The sequence below is a fragment of the Scyliorhinus torazame genome, chromosome 31 (genome assembly GCF_047496885.1).
Source record: "Scyliorhinus torazame isolate Kashiwa2021f chromosome 31, sScyTor2.1, whole genome shotgun sequence".
NCBI classification, from domain to species: Eukaryota; Metazoa; Chordata; class Chondrichthyes; order Carcharhiniformes; family Scyliorhinidae; genus Scyliorhinus; species Scyliorhinus torazame.
The window spans coordinates 3,069,363-3,086,988 of NC_092737.1; the positions used below are offsets into that span (position 1 = coordinate 3,069,363).

Here is a 17,626-nt window from a genome sequence, read left to right on the forward strand (position 1 = left end):
TATAGAAACATAGAGAGAAATAGAGAATAAAAATAATGTCACTTATTGTCACAAGTAGGCTTCAATGAAGTTACTGTGAAAAGCCCCTAGTCGCCACATTCCGGCGCCTGTTTGGGAAATAAAGATAGATAGAATGATAGAAAGAGAGATAGATAGATAGATATGTAGACAGATAAATAGACAGATAGATAAATGGATAGATAGATAGATACATAGATAGGTAGATAGATAGATAGATAGACAGATAGATAAATGGATAGATAGATAGATAGATAGAAAGATAGATAGATAGATAGATAGATAGATAGATAGATAGATAGGTCTGTACACAGAGCATGTGGGAAACCCGCTTTCAACTTTAAAGTCTTTGATGTGCCGACACCACCTACCCGCCATTAAAGCAGGGCTGGGAAAGGAGAGTGAGGCCGATTTGGAATATTAACGTTAGGATGTTTCCCACACTGACGCCTGGGTCTGCAAGTGTGCTGGGAATGAGGGATCGGTTACTGGGAGGTTCACAACAACTAAAACACCGCTAATCACTGTTACACCATCTGGTGTAATCTGGTAGGATCAAGGAAAACCCAAAAGCTTTCTATAGGTATGTCAGGAATAAGCGAATGACTAGGGTAAGAGTAGGACCAGTCAAGGACAGGGATGGGAAGTTGTGTGTGGAGTCTGAAGAGATAGGTGAGATACTAAATGAATATTTTTCGTCAGTATTCACTCAGGAAAAAGATAATGTTGTGGAGGAGAATGCTGAGACCCAGGCTATTAGAATAGATGGCATTGAGGTACGTAGGGAAGAGGTGTTGGCAATTCTGGACAGACTGAAATTAGATAAGTCCCCGGGTCCTGATGGGATTTATCCTTGGATTCTCTGGGAGGCCAGGGAAGAGATTGCTGGACCTTTGGCTTTGATTTTTATGTCATCATTGGCTACAGGAATAGTGCCAGAGGACTGGAGGATAGCAAATGTGGTCCCTTTGTTCAAAAAGAGGAGCAGAGACAACCCCGGCAACTATAGACCGGTGAGCCTCACATCTGTAGTGGGTAAAGTCTTGGAGGGGATTATAAGAGACAAGATTTATAATCATCTAGATAGGAATAATATGATCAGGGATAGTCAGCATGGCTTTGTGAAGGGTAGGTCATGCCTCACAAACCTTATCGAGTTCTTTGAGAAGGTGACTGAACAGGTAGACGAGGGTAGAGCAGTTGATGTGGTGTATATGGATTTCAGTAAAGCGTTTGATAAGGTTCCCCACGGTAGGCTACTGCAGAAATAACGGAGGCTGGGGATTGAGGGTGATTTATAGATGTGGATCAGAAATTGGCTAGCTGAAAGAAGACAGAAGGTGGTGGTTGATGGGAAATGTTCAGAGTGGAGTTCAGTTACAAGTGGCGTACCACAAGGATCTGTTCTAGGGCCGTTGCTGTTTGTCATTTTTATCAATGACCTAGAGGAAGGTGCAGAAGGGTGGGTGAGTAAATTTGCAGACGACACTAAAGTCGGTGGTGTTGTCGACAGTGTGGAAGGATGTAGCAGGTTACAGAGGGACATAGATAAGCTGCAGAGCTGGGCTGAGAGGTGGCAAATGGAGTTTAATGTAGAGAAGTGTGAGGTGATTCACTTTGGAAGGCATAACAGGAATGCGGAATATTTGGCTAATGGTAAAGTTCTTGGAAGTGTGAATGAGCAGAGGGATCTAGGTTTCCATGTACATAGATCCCTGAAAGTTGCCACCCAGGTTGATAGGGTTGTGAAGAAGGCCTATGGAGTGTTGGCCTTTATTGGTAGAGGGATTGAGTTCCGGAGTCAGGAGGTCATGTTGCAGCTGTACAGAACTCTGGTGCGGCCGCATTTGGAGTATTGCGTACAGTTCTGGTCACCGCATTATCGGAAGGATGTGGAGGCTTTGGAGCGGGTGCAGAGGAGATTTACCAGGATGTTGCCTGGTATGGAGGGAAAATCTTATGAGGAAAGGCTGATGGACTTGAGGTTGTTTTCGTTGGAGAGAAGAAGGTTAAGAGGAGACTTAATAGAGGCATACAAAATGATCAGGGGGTTAGATAGGGTGGACAGTGAGAGCCTTCTCCCGCGGATGGAAATGGCTGGCATGAGGGGACATAGCTTTAAACTGAGGGGTAATAGATATAGGACAGAGGTCAGAGGTAGGTTCTTTACGCAAAGAGTGGTGAGGCCGTGGAATGCCCTACCTGCAACAGTAGTGAAATCACCAACATTGCGGGCATTTAAAAGTTTATTGGATAAGCATATGGATGATAATGGCATAGTGTAGGTTAGATGGCTTTTGTTTCGGTGCAACATCGTGGGCCGATGGGCCTGTACTGCGCTGTATCGTTCTATGTTCTATAGAGAAAGATAGACAGAATGATAGAAAGATAGAATGATAGATAGATAGATGGATAGATAGGTAGATAGATACATAGGTAAATAGATAGATAGATAGTTTGGTAGATTGACAGATAGATTGACAGATAGATAGATAGATAGATAGATAGATAGATAGATAGATAGATAGATAGATAGATAGATAGATAGATAGATAGATAGATAGATAGACAGATAGATAGATAGATAGATAGATAGATAGATAGATAGATAGATAGATAGATAGATAGATAGATAGATAGATAGATAGATAGATAGAGAGAGAAATAGATAGATAGATAGATCAATAGATAGCTAGATAGATAAATAAAGATAGTGGTAGATAGATAGATATAGAAAAATAGAGAGAAATAGAGAAAGATAGAAAGAGATAGAAGGATAGATAGATAAATATATATATAGAGAGAGAGAGAGAGATAGATAGATAGATAGATAAATAAATAGATTTACAAATAGATCGATAGATAAATAGAGAGATAGAGAGATTGATAGATAAATAAATAGATTTACAGATAGATAGATAGATCGATAGATAAATAGAGAGATAGAGAGATTGATAGATAGATAAAGATAGAGAGGTAGATAGATATATATAGAAAGACAGAGAGAAATAGAGAATAATAAAATAATGGCTTATTATCACAAGTAGGCTTCAATGAAGTTACTGTGAAAAGCCCCTAGTCGCCACATTCCGGCGCCTGTTCGGGAGATAAAGATAGAGAAAGATAGATAGAATGATAGAAAGATAGAAAGATAGATGGATAGATGGATAGATAGATCGACAATAGGCAGATAGAGATATAAACAGAGAAAGATAGATAGATAGATAAATAGACAGATAGATAAATAGATAGATAGATAGATAGATAGATAGAGAGAGAGATAGATAGATAGAGAGATTGATTTCATAGAATTTACAGTGCAGAAGGAGGCCATTCGGCCCATCGAGTCTGCACCGGCTCCTGGAAAGAGCACCATACCCAAGGTCAACACCTCCACCCTATCCCCATAACCCAGTAACCCCACCCAACACTAAGGGCAATTTTGAACACTAAGGGCAATTTATCATGGCCAATCCACCTAACCTGCACATCTTTGGACTGTGGGAGGAAACCGGAGCACCCGGAGGAAACCCACGCACACACGGGGAGGATGTGCAGACTCCGAACTGACAGTGACCCAAGCCGCAATCGAACCTGGGACCCTGGAGCTGTGAAGCAATTGTGCTATCCACAAGGCTACCGTGCTGCCCTTAAACAAATAAATAGATAAAGATAGAGAGGTAGATATACATATATAGAAAGACAGAGAAAAATAGATAATAATAATGTCACTTATTGTCACAAGTAGGCTTCAATTAAGTTACTGTGAAAAGCCCCTAGTCGCCACATTCCGGCGCCTGTTCGGGAGATTAAGATAGATAGAATGATAGAAAGATAGATACATAGATAGATAGACAAATAGACAGATCGATAAATGGATAGATAGATAGATAGCTAAATATACAGATAGATAGATAGATAGATAGATAGATAGATAGGTAGATAGATAGATAGGTAGATAGATAGATAGATAGATAGACAGATAGATAAATGGATAGATAGATAGATAGATAGATAGATAGATAGATAGATAGATAGATAGATAGATAGATAGATAAATAGACAGATAGATAAATGGATAGATAGAGAGATACATAGATAGATAGATAGATAGATAGATAGACAGATAGATAAATGGATAGGTAGATAGATAGAAAGATAGATAGATAGATAGATAGGTCTGTACACAGAGCATGTGGGAAACCCGCTTTCAACTTTAAAGTCTTTGATGTGCCGACACCACCTACCCGCCATTAAAGCAGGGCTGGGAAAGGAGAGTGAGGCCGATTTGGAATATTAACGTTAGGATGTTTCCCACACTGACGCCTGGGTCTGCAAGTGTGCTGGGAACGAGGGATCAGTTACTGGGAGGTTCACAACAACTAAAACACCGCTAATCACTGTTACACCATCTGATCCAATGTCAGGACACTCTGTTACATTTCTATTTATTGATAAGATTCCTCACGATGCATTTCAGTCTGTGACTCACTGAAATCCGCTTTAATGTCATCCATTTTCATCCAGAAATCACATTGTGTCAGCACTTCCCAATCATTCCTTTCAAAACTCGCTTTGAGAAGCAGCTCTGACTGGGTCTCCCTGTCAGGGTGGGTCAGGGCTCTTTCGGAAGCTGCATTCCTTACAGCGCACTTTGTAGCCACACCCACACCACATAGTCCCTGTCCTCACACATCTAGCCGAGACCCTGACACAGACACAGTCCCGGGAAGGTCTCCGGGGGAGAGGCTGAACTGTGGGCAGTGCGGGAGGCAATAGTTGTCCATTGAACCTGCCGTTTTGGCTGGGATGTCTGTACAGTCAGAAGGACTGTGCGGGGTGTCTGTACCCCCAGTGTGTCCCTGAGGGTCCCCTGTGCACTCTCTGTGTTTGCGGCTATCTGTACAATCAGGCTGGGTGTGAGAGATATCTGCTCACTCACTCACAGCTTTCTGCAAATGGGTAAGTTTAGCAGCACAGGAAGATTCCTGGGGAGAATAAATTGATCATTTGTGATCAGACTTTGGGAAAGGGCAGATACAGAGATGGCAGCACAAAGACTCCTCGCCGTTTGTTCTGACCAGACCCTGAGGTGACATCAACTGGACGCGTGGAAGACACAAGTTACCACCTCCCCGTCACTCACACCTTCCCAAACACTTGCAGCAATTTGTGCTCGGGACAAAAGCCAATTCTCCCCTGGGACTGCTTCCAACTTCCATAGGTTCCATCGGCAAATTGTCCCCAACATTTATCCACTGGTAAATAGATAGATAGATAGATGGATAAAGTAGAGTGGTAGATAGATAGATATAGAAAGATAGAGAGAAATAGAGCCAGATAGAGAGAGATAGAAAGGTAAATAGAGAGATAGAGAGATTGATATATAAAGATAGAGAAGTAGATATATAGATAGATTGAGAGATCGATAGATAGATAAAGATAGAGAGGTAGATAGATTTTATAGCGAGAAATAGAGAATAATAATAATGTCACTTATTGTCACAAGTAGGCTTCAATGAAGTTACTGCGAAAAGCCCCTAGTCGCCACATTCCGGCGCCTGTTCGGGAGATAAAGATAGAGATTGATAGACAGAATGATAGAAAGATAGATAGATAGATAGATAGATAAATAGACAGATAGATAAATGGATAGATAGATAGATAAATAGACAGATAGATAAATGGATAGATAGATAGATAGTTAGATAGATAGATAGACAGATAGATAAATGGATAGATAGATAGATAGATAGGTAGATAGATAGATAGATAGATAGATAGATAGATAGACAGATAGATAAATGGATAGATAGATAGATAGAAAGATAGATAGATAGATAGATAGGTCTGTACACAGAGCATGTGTGAATCCCGCTTTCAACTTTAAAGTCTTTGATGTGCCGACACCACCTACCCGCCATTAAAGCAGGGCTGGGAAAGGAGAGTGAGGCCGATTTGGAATATTAACGTTAGGATGTTTCCCACACTGACGCCTGGGTCTGCAAGTGTGCTGGGAACGAGGGATCGGTTACTGGGAGGTTCACAACAACTAAAACACCGCTAATCACTGTTACACCATCTGATCCAATGGCAGGACACTCTGTTACATTTCTATTTATTGATAAGATTCCTCACGATGCATTTCAGTCTGTGACTCACTGAAAACCGCTTTAATGTCATCCATTTTCATCAAGAAATCACATTGTGTCAGCACTTCCCAATCATTCCTTTCAAAACTCGCTTTGAGAAGCAGCTCTGACTGGGTCTCCCTGTCAGGGTGGGTCAGGGCTCTTTCGGAAGCTGCATTCCTTACAGCGCACTTTGTAGACACACCCACACCACAGAGCCCCTGTCCTCACACATCTAGCCGAGACCCTGACACAGACACAGTCCCGGGAAGGTCTCCGGGGGAGAGGCTGAACTGTGGGCAGTGCGGGAGGCAATAGTTGTCCATTGAACCTGCCGTTTTGGCTGGGATGTCTGCACAGTCAGAAGGACTGTGCGGGGTGTCTGTACCCCCAGTGTGTCCCTGAGGGTCCCCTGTGCACTCTCTGTGTTTGCGGCTATCTGTACAATCAGGCTGGGAGAGAGATATCTGCTCACTCACTCACAGCTTTCTGCAAATGGGTAAGTTTAGCAGCACAGGAAGATTCCTGGGGAGAATAAATTGATCATTTGTGATCAGACTTTGGGAAAGGGCAGATACAGAGATGGCAGCACAAAGACTCCTCGCCGTTTGTTCTGACCAGACCCTGAGGTGACATCAACTGGACGCGTGGAAGACACAAGTTACCACCTCCCCGTCACTCACACCTTCCCAAACACTTGCAGCAATCTGTGCTCGGGACAAAAGCCAATTCTCCCCTGGGACTGCTTCCAACTTCCATAGGTTCCATCGGCAAATTGTCCCCAACATTTATCCACTGGTAAATAGATAGATAGATAGATAAAGTAGAGTGGTAGATAGATAGATATAGAAAGATAGAGATAAATAGAGATAGAAAGATAAATAGAGAGATTGATAGATAAAGATAGAGAGAGAGAGGGAGATAGAAAGATAGAGAGAAATAGAGAATAATAATAATGTCACTTATTGTCACAAGTAGGCTTCAATGAAGTTACTGTGAAAAGCCCCTAGTCGCCATATTTCGGCGCCTATTCGGGAGATAAAGATAGAGAAAGATAGACAGGATGATAGAAAGATAGATAGATAGATGGATAGATAGATACATAGATACATAGATAGATAGATAGATAAATAGAGAGAGAGATAGAGATAGAGATAGCTAAATATATATATATAGATAGATAGATAGATAGATAGAAAGATAGATAGATAGATAGATAGATAGATAGATAGATAGATAGATAGATAGATAGATTGATACATAGATAGATAGATAGAGAGATAGATAGCTAAATATATATATATAGATAGATAGATAGATAAATATATCGATAGGTAGATAGATAGAAAGATTGATAGATAGATAGAAAGAAAGGTAGATAGATAGATAGATAAATATATATAGAGAGAGAGATAGATTGATAAATATATAGATAGATAGATAAATAGATAGTTAGATAGAATGATACAGAGATAGGTAGATAGATAGACAGATAGATAGATAGTAGATAGATGGCTAGATAGATGGAAATACAGAAAGATAGAGAGAGATAGAAAGATAGACAGACAGATAGACAGATAGATAGATAGATGGATAGATAGATAGATAGATAGATAGATAGATAGATAGATAGATAGATAGATAGATAGATAGATGGAGAGATAGATAGAGAGATGAATAGATCTCGGTACAGAGCATGTGTGAAACTCGCTTTTAACTGTCAGGTCTTTGATGAGCCGACACTTCACACCCGCCATTAAAGCAGTGCTGGGAAAGGAGAGTGGCATCTGGAATATTCAATCCTGTATTGTCCCTGAATTCTACATCTGTAAAGTGTGCCGAAATCAGTGGCTAGTTACAACTTGTGATTGGAGAATTGATTCAGTCACTTTGGACACAGTTGGGCCCTTAGATAATTTCCCATATCGGTGCTGTCTTGTTATTTTGTACAATCTCAGATTTAAGTAGTTAATTGATTTGAGCTCCGCGACATATGAGGGGCTGGTAATTGGAGAACTGGAAATTGTGTTCTCAGTCTTGTTACCATCTCAGATTATTTAATTGATCAGAAAATTGAGGGTCCTCAGTAAAATCCCAGCACGTTTTGCTAAATGTGTCTTGTTGTTAGGTTCGAATGGCTGGAAGAGTGCGCGGCCTGCGGCTGACTGAGAGAATCCTCTTGCATTTGAAGGCTGAGTGAGATTTAGTGGGCACTTTGCAGTTAGATGTCACTCGCTTTGTCCTCACAGCTCGGCGGGAGGTTTCTGTGGGAGATGGGAGCAAATGTATGGAGGGGCTGAAACACCTGGGGGGAGGGGGGGGAGGGGGAATGATCAAAGGGACCCCCGATCCTGCCCAAGGTCACATGTCCCCGGGCTGCTCTGTATAAATACAGCAGCTTTTCACTGTCCAGATACTTTTCATTCTGCCGAGCAGTGAGTCGTGCTCTGGGACAAGTACCCCAGGATGAAGCTGGCGGCTGAATCGTCCGATTTGAAAGAGATGAAAAAGGTAACGTGATTCTGCATTGGGTCAGGAAGATGGTGTATTGAAGCTGGCAAGAATTCTCGTGGCTGCTGCATTGTGTGTGGCGATTCTTGTCACCTTGAGTAAATATGTTGCGTTCAGCAGGAGCTGCTTGGAAACGGATTCTGATGTTTAAATGGTTGTGGAAGATTTGGGGGCGAGGAGTGAAGATTCTCTCTCCTCTCGATATTAAAAATGTGTCGGTTCTTCCTGAGTGACAGCAAAGAAACAGTCTCCCATTCAATCTCCGCAGTTACTGAAACCTTTGGTGGAAAAGCGGAGGCGGGACCGGATGAACCGGAGTTTAGAGCAGCTGAAAGTTTTCCTAACGAAACACGGCCAGAGCGAGGTGAGGAAATGAGTGTGAATTGTGAAGCTGTCTGCAGGTTGCTGATGTGCCCGCTCTGCCTTTTCGAACTGGCAGCCTCTCGCTTTCCCTTCCACCTTTACCCAGGTCTCCTTTTCTTTTTCTCTCTCTCCCCTTTAGAGTTTCCGGAATGGGAAAATGGACAAAGCAGAAATCTTAGAAATGACGGTGCAGTATCTGAGAAACGCGGCGCTTGCGAGCAGTCAGGGTGGGTACCTCCTCTCTCCTCTTTCCTCTCCTCTTCTCTCCTCTTTCCTCTCCTTCTCTCCTCTCCTCTTCTCCCTCTCCTTTCCTCAGTCCCCTCCTTCTCTCCTCTCCTCTTTCCTCTCCTCCTCTCTCCTCTCCTCTTTCCTCTCCTCTCCTCTCCTATTCTCTCCTCTCCTCTTTCCTCTTCTCCCTCTCCTCTCCTCTGTCCCCTCCTTCTCTCCTCTTCTCTCTCTCCTCTGTCCCCTCCTTCTCTCCTCTCTTCTCTCCACTTCTCTCCTCTCCTCTCTCCCCTTTCCTCACCTCTATCATCTCCTTCTCTCCTCTCCTCTCTCCTCTCCTCTCCCCTTTCCTCTTCTCTCTCTCCTCCCCTTCCCTCTCCTCTCTGGGACTGTCCCACACTACATTTGATCAAACTGTTGAAGCCCTGTGTCGGTTCCTGTGCGGCTCCCGAGGTTAACCACCTTTCTGATCTTTAATGGACTTCCTCCATCATCTGGTAGCAATAAAAAAACAACCTAAAAATCAAAGCATTAACTTTTCGGCCACGTCCCTCTTTGATGGAGAACCTGGAGCAGGTTTTATCCCCGGGATTTAGGCGGTTTTAATGTAATTTCAAAGTCTGATTACTCGAACTAAATGTTAATAAATATCCCCTTCCAAAAACGTGCCAGGAAATGAAATGAAATGAAAATCGCTTATTGTCACGAGCAGGCTTCAATGAAGTTACTGTGAAAAGCCCCTAGTCGCCACATTCCAGCGCCTGTTCGGGGAGGCTGTTACGGGAATTGAACCGTGCTGCTGGCCTGCCTTGGTCTGCTTTCAAAGCCAGCGATTTAGCCAATTCAGAGTCAATGTCACAGGGGTGACTATTATGTGATGTTGATGAGTTTTGCTTTGTTGGAAGGTGCGTGTATATCATTGACCAATATTATATCTAAACAGAGCATCACAGCCCCGGAACCACGCGGCACAACTACGAAGCTGGATTTAAGGAATGCCTCCTGCAGGTGAATAGCTTCGTCCGGAGCTGTGGCCGGTTCAGCTCGCAGACTAAGAGCGGCCTGATGGAGCGGCTGTCTGTCTATGTGGACCAATCTAAGGAGGAGAGGGGCAGTGGGCGAGACCATGAAGGTGACACCCCCTCGGCCTCGAACCTGGAGCTTCTGAGAGGGGGGCAACTGGAGGCGGGGACCTTGGACGCGGCCCCGGTGGCCGGGACCACCGGCCGGCCCATGGCGATAGTCCCCGGGTTCAGCAGCACCTCCTCCCCACACCATGTGTCCAACCTTCTGGCCACCCGGCCGCACCCCTCGCACCACAGGATGGATGGGGTCAACTTCAGAGCGAAAGATCAGGAACTGAGTGACTCTGGCTTTGCACACATTCGGCACCTGCCCCAGAAAGTCACTGTGTTGCCGAAAGCCGCCTTCACACAGGGCCAGCAGCAGCATTCGGGCAGAATGGCCGTCCCACACAATGTCTGGAGACCCTGGCCCTAGATTGACTGCCACACATTCGGAATGTCTCCTTGTTGTAACTCCTGCGCTTTATCGATAATAAATATTACCTATTCTATTTTAAAATTACATATTTTTCATTGGTTTTTAATTTCCTTAATATTCCCGATGTATTGAGTGACTTTCCCGGTCCATTTATTATTGTATATATTTTGAAATAAAGATTTTAACAATTTCGCCATTAGCGTCATTTCTACTTTTAATCCCTGCAATTTAGACATAAATCTTACCAAACCTGGGCCATCCGGTGTCAGGGGAATTTACCTCTCAGGCGTCTCCCCCCCCCCCCCCGGCAACACACACACACACACACACACACACAATTCACACACACACACACACACAAACACTCATTCACACATTCACACACACACCCTCACACTCACAGACCCACACACTCAGACAGACACACACACACCCTCACACACACCCTCTCACTCAAAGAGCCACACACACTCAGTCAGACACAAACTCACACTCACACACTCACAGACCCTCACACATTCACACTCACACACACACATACCCTCACACTCACACACACACAGACCCTCACAAACACACCCTCGCACACACACCCTCACACTCACAGACCCTCGCACTCACAGACCCTCACACACTCAGACACACACACACATACACTTACACTCACACAGACCCTCACTATCACAGACCCTCACACACACACACAGACCCTCACACACACACTCATACACACACAGACCCTCACACACACAGACACACCTACCCTCACACTCACACACATACTCACACACACACACAGACCCTCACACACACACATACCCTCACACACAGGCCCTCATACTCACACACACATACCCTCACACTCACACACACACAGATCCTCACACACACACTCACACACACACAGACCCTCACACACACACTCAAACACACACAGACCCTCACACACACACACACAAACTCATACTCACACACACACCCTCACACACACTCCCTCACACTCACAGGACCTCACACACACACACTCAGACACACACACACATACCCTTACACTCACACAGACCCTCACACACAGACTCGCACACACACACAGACCCTCACACACACACTCAAACACACACAGACCCTCACACACACACACTCACTCACTCACACTCATACACACACACTCACCCTCACACACACTCCCTCACACTCACAGGCCCTCACACACACTCAGACACACATACACATACCCTTACACTCACACAGACCCTCACACACATACTCACACACACACACAGACACACACATGCCCTCATACTCACACACACACCCACACACAGACCCTCACACACACCCATACCCTCACACACAGGCCCTCATACTCACACACACATACCCTCACACACACAGACCTTCACACACACATACCCTCACACACACAGACCCTCACACACACAGACACACACATACCCTCACACTCACACCCTCACAGGGATGACATTGGTGCTATGGAGGATAGGGTTGAATCCATTAGGGTGGAAATCAGGAATAGTAAGGCGAAAAAGTCACTGATAGGAGTAGTCTATAGGCCACCAAATAGTAACATTATGGTGGGGCAGGCAATAAACAAAGAAATAACTGATGCATGTAGAAATGGTACAGCAGTTATCATGGGGGATTTTAATCTACATGTCGATTGGTTTAACCAGGTCGGTCAAGGCAGCCTTGAGGAGGAGTTTATAGAATGTATCCGCGATAGTTTCCGAGAACAGTATGTAATGGAACCTACGAGGGAACAAGCGGTCCTAGATCTGGTCCTGTGTAATGAGACAGGATTGATTCAGGATCTCATAGTTAGGGATCCTCTCGGAAGGAGCGATCACAATATGGTGGAATTTAAAATACAGATGGAGGGTGAGAAGGTAAAATCAAGCACTAGTGTTTTGTGCTTAAACAAAGGAGATTACAATGGGATGAGAGAAGAACTAGCTAAGGTAGACTGGAAGCAAATACTTTATGGTGAAACAGTTGAGGAACAGTGGAGAACCTTCCAAGTGATTTTTCACAGTGCTCAGCAAAGGTTTATACCAACAAAAAGGAAGGACGGTAGAAAGAGGGAAAATCGACCGTGGATATCTAAGGAAATAAGGGAGAGTATCAAATTGAAGGAAAAAACATACAAAGTAGCAAAGATCAGTGGGAGACTAGAGGACTGGGAAATCTTTAGGGGGCAACAGAAAGCTACTAAAAAAGCTATAAAGAAGAGTAAGATAGATTATGAGAGTAAACTTGCTCAGAATATAAAAACAGATAGTAAAAGTTTCTACAAATATATAAGTAAGAAAAGAGTGGCTACGGTAAATATTGGTCCTTTAGAGGATGAGAAGGGAGATTTAATAATGGGAGATAAGGAAATGGCTGAGGAACCGAACAGGTTTTTTGGGTCGGTCTTCACAGTGGAAGACACAAATAACATGCCAGTGACTGATGGAAATGAGGCTATGACAGGTGAGGACCTTGAGAGGATTGTTATCACCAAGGAGGTAGTGATGGGCAAGCTAATGGGGCTAAAGGTAGACAAGTCTCCTGGACCTGATGGAATGCATCCCAGAGTGCTAAAAGAGATGGCTTGGGAAATTGCAAATGCACTAGTGATAATTTACCAAAATTCACTAGACTCTGGGGTGGTCCCGGTGGATTGGAAATTAGCAAACGTGACACCACTGTTTAAAAAAGGAGGTAGGCAGAAAGCGGGTAATTATAGGCCAGTGAGCTTAACTTCGGTAGTAGGGAAGATGCTGGAATCCATCATCAAGGAAGAAATAGCGAGGCATCTGGATGGAAATTGTCCCATTGGGCAGACGCAGCATGGGTTCATAAAGGGCAGGTCGTGCCTCACTAATTTAGTGGAATTTTTTGAGGACATTAACAGTGCGGTAGATAACGGGGAGCCAATGGATGTGGTATATCTGGATTTCCAGAAAGCCTTTGACAAGGTGCCACACAAAAGGTTACTGCATAAGATAAAGATGCATGGCATTAAGGGGAAAGTAGTAGCATGGATAGAGGATTGGTTAATTAATAGAAAGCAAAGAGTGGGGATTAATGGGTGTTTCTCTGGTTGGCAATCAGTAGCTAGTGGTGTCCCTCAGGGATCAGTGTTGGGCCCACAACTGTTCACAATTTACATAGATGATTTGGAGTTGGGGACCAAGGGCAATGTGTCCAAGTTTGCAGACGACACTAAGATAAGTGGTAAAGCAAAAAGTGCAGAGGATACTGGAAGTCTGCAGAGGGATTTGGATAGGCTAAGTGAATGGGCTAAGGTCTGGCAGATGGAATACAATGTTGACAAATGTGAGGTTATCCATTTTGGTAGGAATAACAGCAAAAGGGATTATCATTTAAATGATAAAATATTAAAACATGCTGCTGTGCAGAGAGACCTGGGTGTGCTAGTGCATGAGTCGCAAAAAGTTGGTTTACAGGTGCAACAGGTGATTAAGAAGGCAAATGGAATTTTGTCCTTCATTGCTAGAGGGGTGGAGTTTAAGACTAGGGAGGTTATGCTGCAATTGTATAAGGTGTTAGTGAGGCCACACCTGGAGTATTGTGTTCAGTTTTGGTCTCCTTACTTGAGAAAGGACGTACTGGCACTGGAGGGTGTGCAGAGGAGATTCACTAGGTTAATCCCAGAGCTGAAGGGGTTGGATTACGAGGAGAGGTTGAGTAGACTGGGACTGTACTCATTGGAATTTAGAAGGATGAGGGCGGATCTGATAGAAACATATAAGATTATGAAGGGAATAGATAGGATAGATGCGGGCAGGTTGTTTCCACTGGCGGGTGAAAGCAGAACTAGGGGGCACAGCCTCAAAATAAGGGGAAGTAGATTTAGGACTGAGTTTAGGAGGAACTTCTTCACCCAAAGGGTTGTGAATCTATGGAATTCCTTGCCCAGTGAAGCAGTAGAGGCTCCTTCATTTAATGTTTTTAAGATAAAGACAGATAGTTTTTTGAAGAATAAAGGGATTAAGGGTCATGGTGTTCGGGCCGGAAAGTGGAGCTGAGTCCACAAAAGATCAGCCATGATCTCATTGAATGGTGGAGCAGGCTCGAGGGACCAGATGGCCTACTCCTGCTCCTAGTTCTTATGTTCTTAAGACCCTCACATTCATAGACCCTCACACACACTCAGACACACACACTCATAGCCTTACACTCACACAGACCCTCACACACACACTTGCACACCCACACAGACCCTCACACACACTCATACACACACAGACACACACATACCCTCACACTCACACACATACTCGCACACACACCCACACACACACACACAGAGACCCTCACAAACACACATACCCTCACACACAGGCCCTCATACTCACACACACATACCCTCACACTCACACTCAAACACACACAGACCCTCACACACACACTCACACTCATACACACACACTCACACACACCCTCACACATACTCCCTCACACTCACAGACCCTCACACACACACACACACAGAGACCCTCACAAACACACATACCCTGACACACAGGCCCTCATACTCACACACACATACCCTCACACTCACACTCACACACACACAGATCCTCACACACACACTCAAACACACACAGACCCTCACACACACACTCACACTCATACACACACACTCACACACACACCTTCACACACACCCTCACACATACTCCCTCACACTCACAGACCCTCACACACACACACTCAGGCACACATACCCTTACACTCACACAGACCCTCACACACACACACACATACCCTCACACTCACACACACACAGACACATACACACACCCATACACACACACAGACCTTCACACACACACAGACCCTCACACACAGGCCCTCATACTCACACACACATACCCTCACACACACACAGACCCTCACACACACACACACATACCCTCACACTCACACACACACTCATACACACACAGACCCTCACACACACACATACCCTCACACCCACACACACACACAGACCCTCACACATACACATACCCTCACACACAGGCCCTCATACTCACACACACATACCCTCACACACACAGACCCTCACACACACAGACCCTCACACACACACATACCCTCACACCCACACACACACACAGACCCTCACACATACACATACCCTCACACACAGGCCCTCATACTCACACACACATACCCTCACACACACAGACCCTCACACACACAGACCCTCACATACACAGACCCTCACACACACAGACATACACATACCCTCTCACTCACACTCATACACACACAGGCCCTCACACACACACTCACACAGACACTCACACACACACATACCCTCACACACACACTCATACACACACAGGCCCTCATACATTCACACAGACACACACATACACTCACACACTCATACCCTCACACACACAGACACACACATACCCTCACACTCACACACACTCACACACACACACACACTCACACAGACACACACAGGCCCTCATACACACACACACAGACACACACACAGACCCTCTCACACATACCCTCACACACCCATACCCTTACACTCACACAGACCCTCATACACTCACACACATACCCTCACACACACATACCCTTACACTCACACAGACCCTCATACACATACCCTCACACACACATACCCTTCCACTCACACAGACCCTCATACTCTCACACACACTCATACACACACACTCACACACACACCTTCACACACACCCTCACACATACTCCCTCACACTCACAGACCCTCACACACACACACTCAGGCACACATACCCTTACACTCACACAGACCCTCACACACACGCACACAGACCCTCACACACACACAGACACACACATACCCTCACACTCACACACACACAGACACATACACACACCCATACACACACAGAGACCCTCACACACACATACCCTCACACACAGGCCCTCATACTCACACACACATACCCTCACACACACAGACCTCACACACACAGACACACACATACCCTCACACTCACACACTCACACACACACTCATACACACACAGACCCTCACACACACACATACCCTCACACCCACACACACACACAGACCCTCACATATACACATACCCTCACACACAGGCCCTCATACTCACACACACATACCCTCACACACACAGGCCCTCACACACACAGACACACACATACCCTCACACTCACACTCATACACACAGGCCCTCACACACACACACTCACACACACACACATACCCTCACACACACACTCATACACACACAGGCCCTCATACATTCACACAGACACACACATACACTCACACACTCATACCCTCACACACAGACACACACATACCCTCACACTCACACACATACTCACACACACTCACTCACACACACACACACACAGACCCTGACGCGTTGTTTGGCCAAATGGTTCCGGGGTTCTCGCTGTTTGCACAGCTAATAAAGCTTCACTCTCTAATCAGAGTGATTATTCTTTCTGTACAAAATCCTTTGCTCCTGGTCTGAAATCCCTCCTTTCCTGGTTTTTCCCTACACGAGACCCCGTCTTTCTCACTGTCTCATTAGCGTTGGGGCAGCTTGCCTTCTGCAAAGAGAAAGTGCAGGAACTCTGGCAGTCCGGATCTGTCCTCGCTCCAATATTAATACAGAAACTCACCCGGCGTCACGTTTAGAAACCCAGGTTTATATTGAGGACGGGAGGTAGAAAGCAGCAATGATAACAGGCTAATTTCCTCAAAAGGAGTCGACGAGGATGGGATTCGAACCCACGCGTGCAGAGCACAATGGATTAGCAGTCCATCGCCTTAACCACTCGGCCACCTCGTC

The 17,626-nt window shown here is 44.9% G+C and overlaps 1 protein-coding gene and 1 non-coding gene across 2 annotated transcripts; one reads left to right on the forward strand and one right to left on the reverse strand.

Moving 5' to 3' along the window:
* Nucleotides 1-8,516: 8,516 nt before the first annotated feature.
* Nucleotides 8,517-10,893, forward strand: LOC140404793 (transcription factor HES-4-B-like). The gene is made up of 4 exons (XM_072493530.1): nucleotides 8,517-8,660; nucleotides 8,929-9,024; nucleotides 9,163-9,250; nucleotides 10,192-10,893. The coding sequence occupies exons 1-4, from the start codon at nucleotides 8,616-8,618 to the stop codon at nucleotides 10,746-10,748; spliced, it is 786 nt and encodes a 261-aa protein (XP_072349631.1). The 5' UTR covers nucleotides 8,517-8,615; the 3' UTR covers nucleotides 10,749-10,893.
* Nucleotides 10,894-17,544: 6,651 nt separating this feature from the next.
* On the reverse strand, nucleotides 17,545-17,626 carry trnas-gcu (transfer RNA serine (anticodon GCU)). Its single transcript has one exon. It is a non-coding gene; the product is annotated as a tRNA-Ser (tRNA).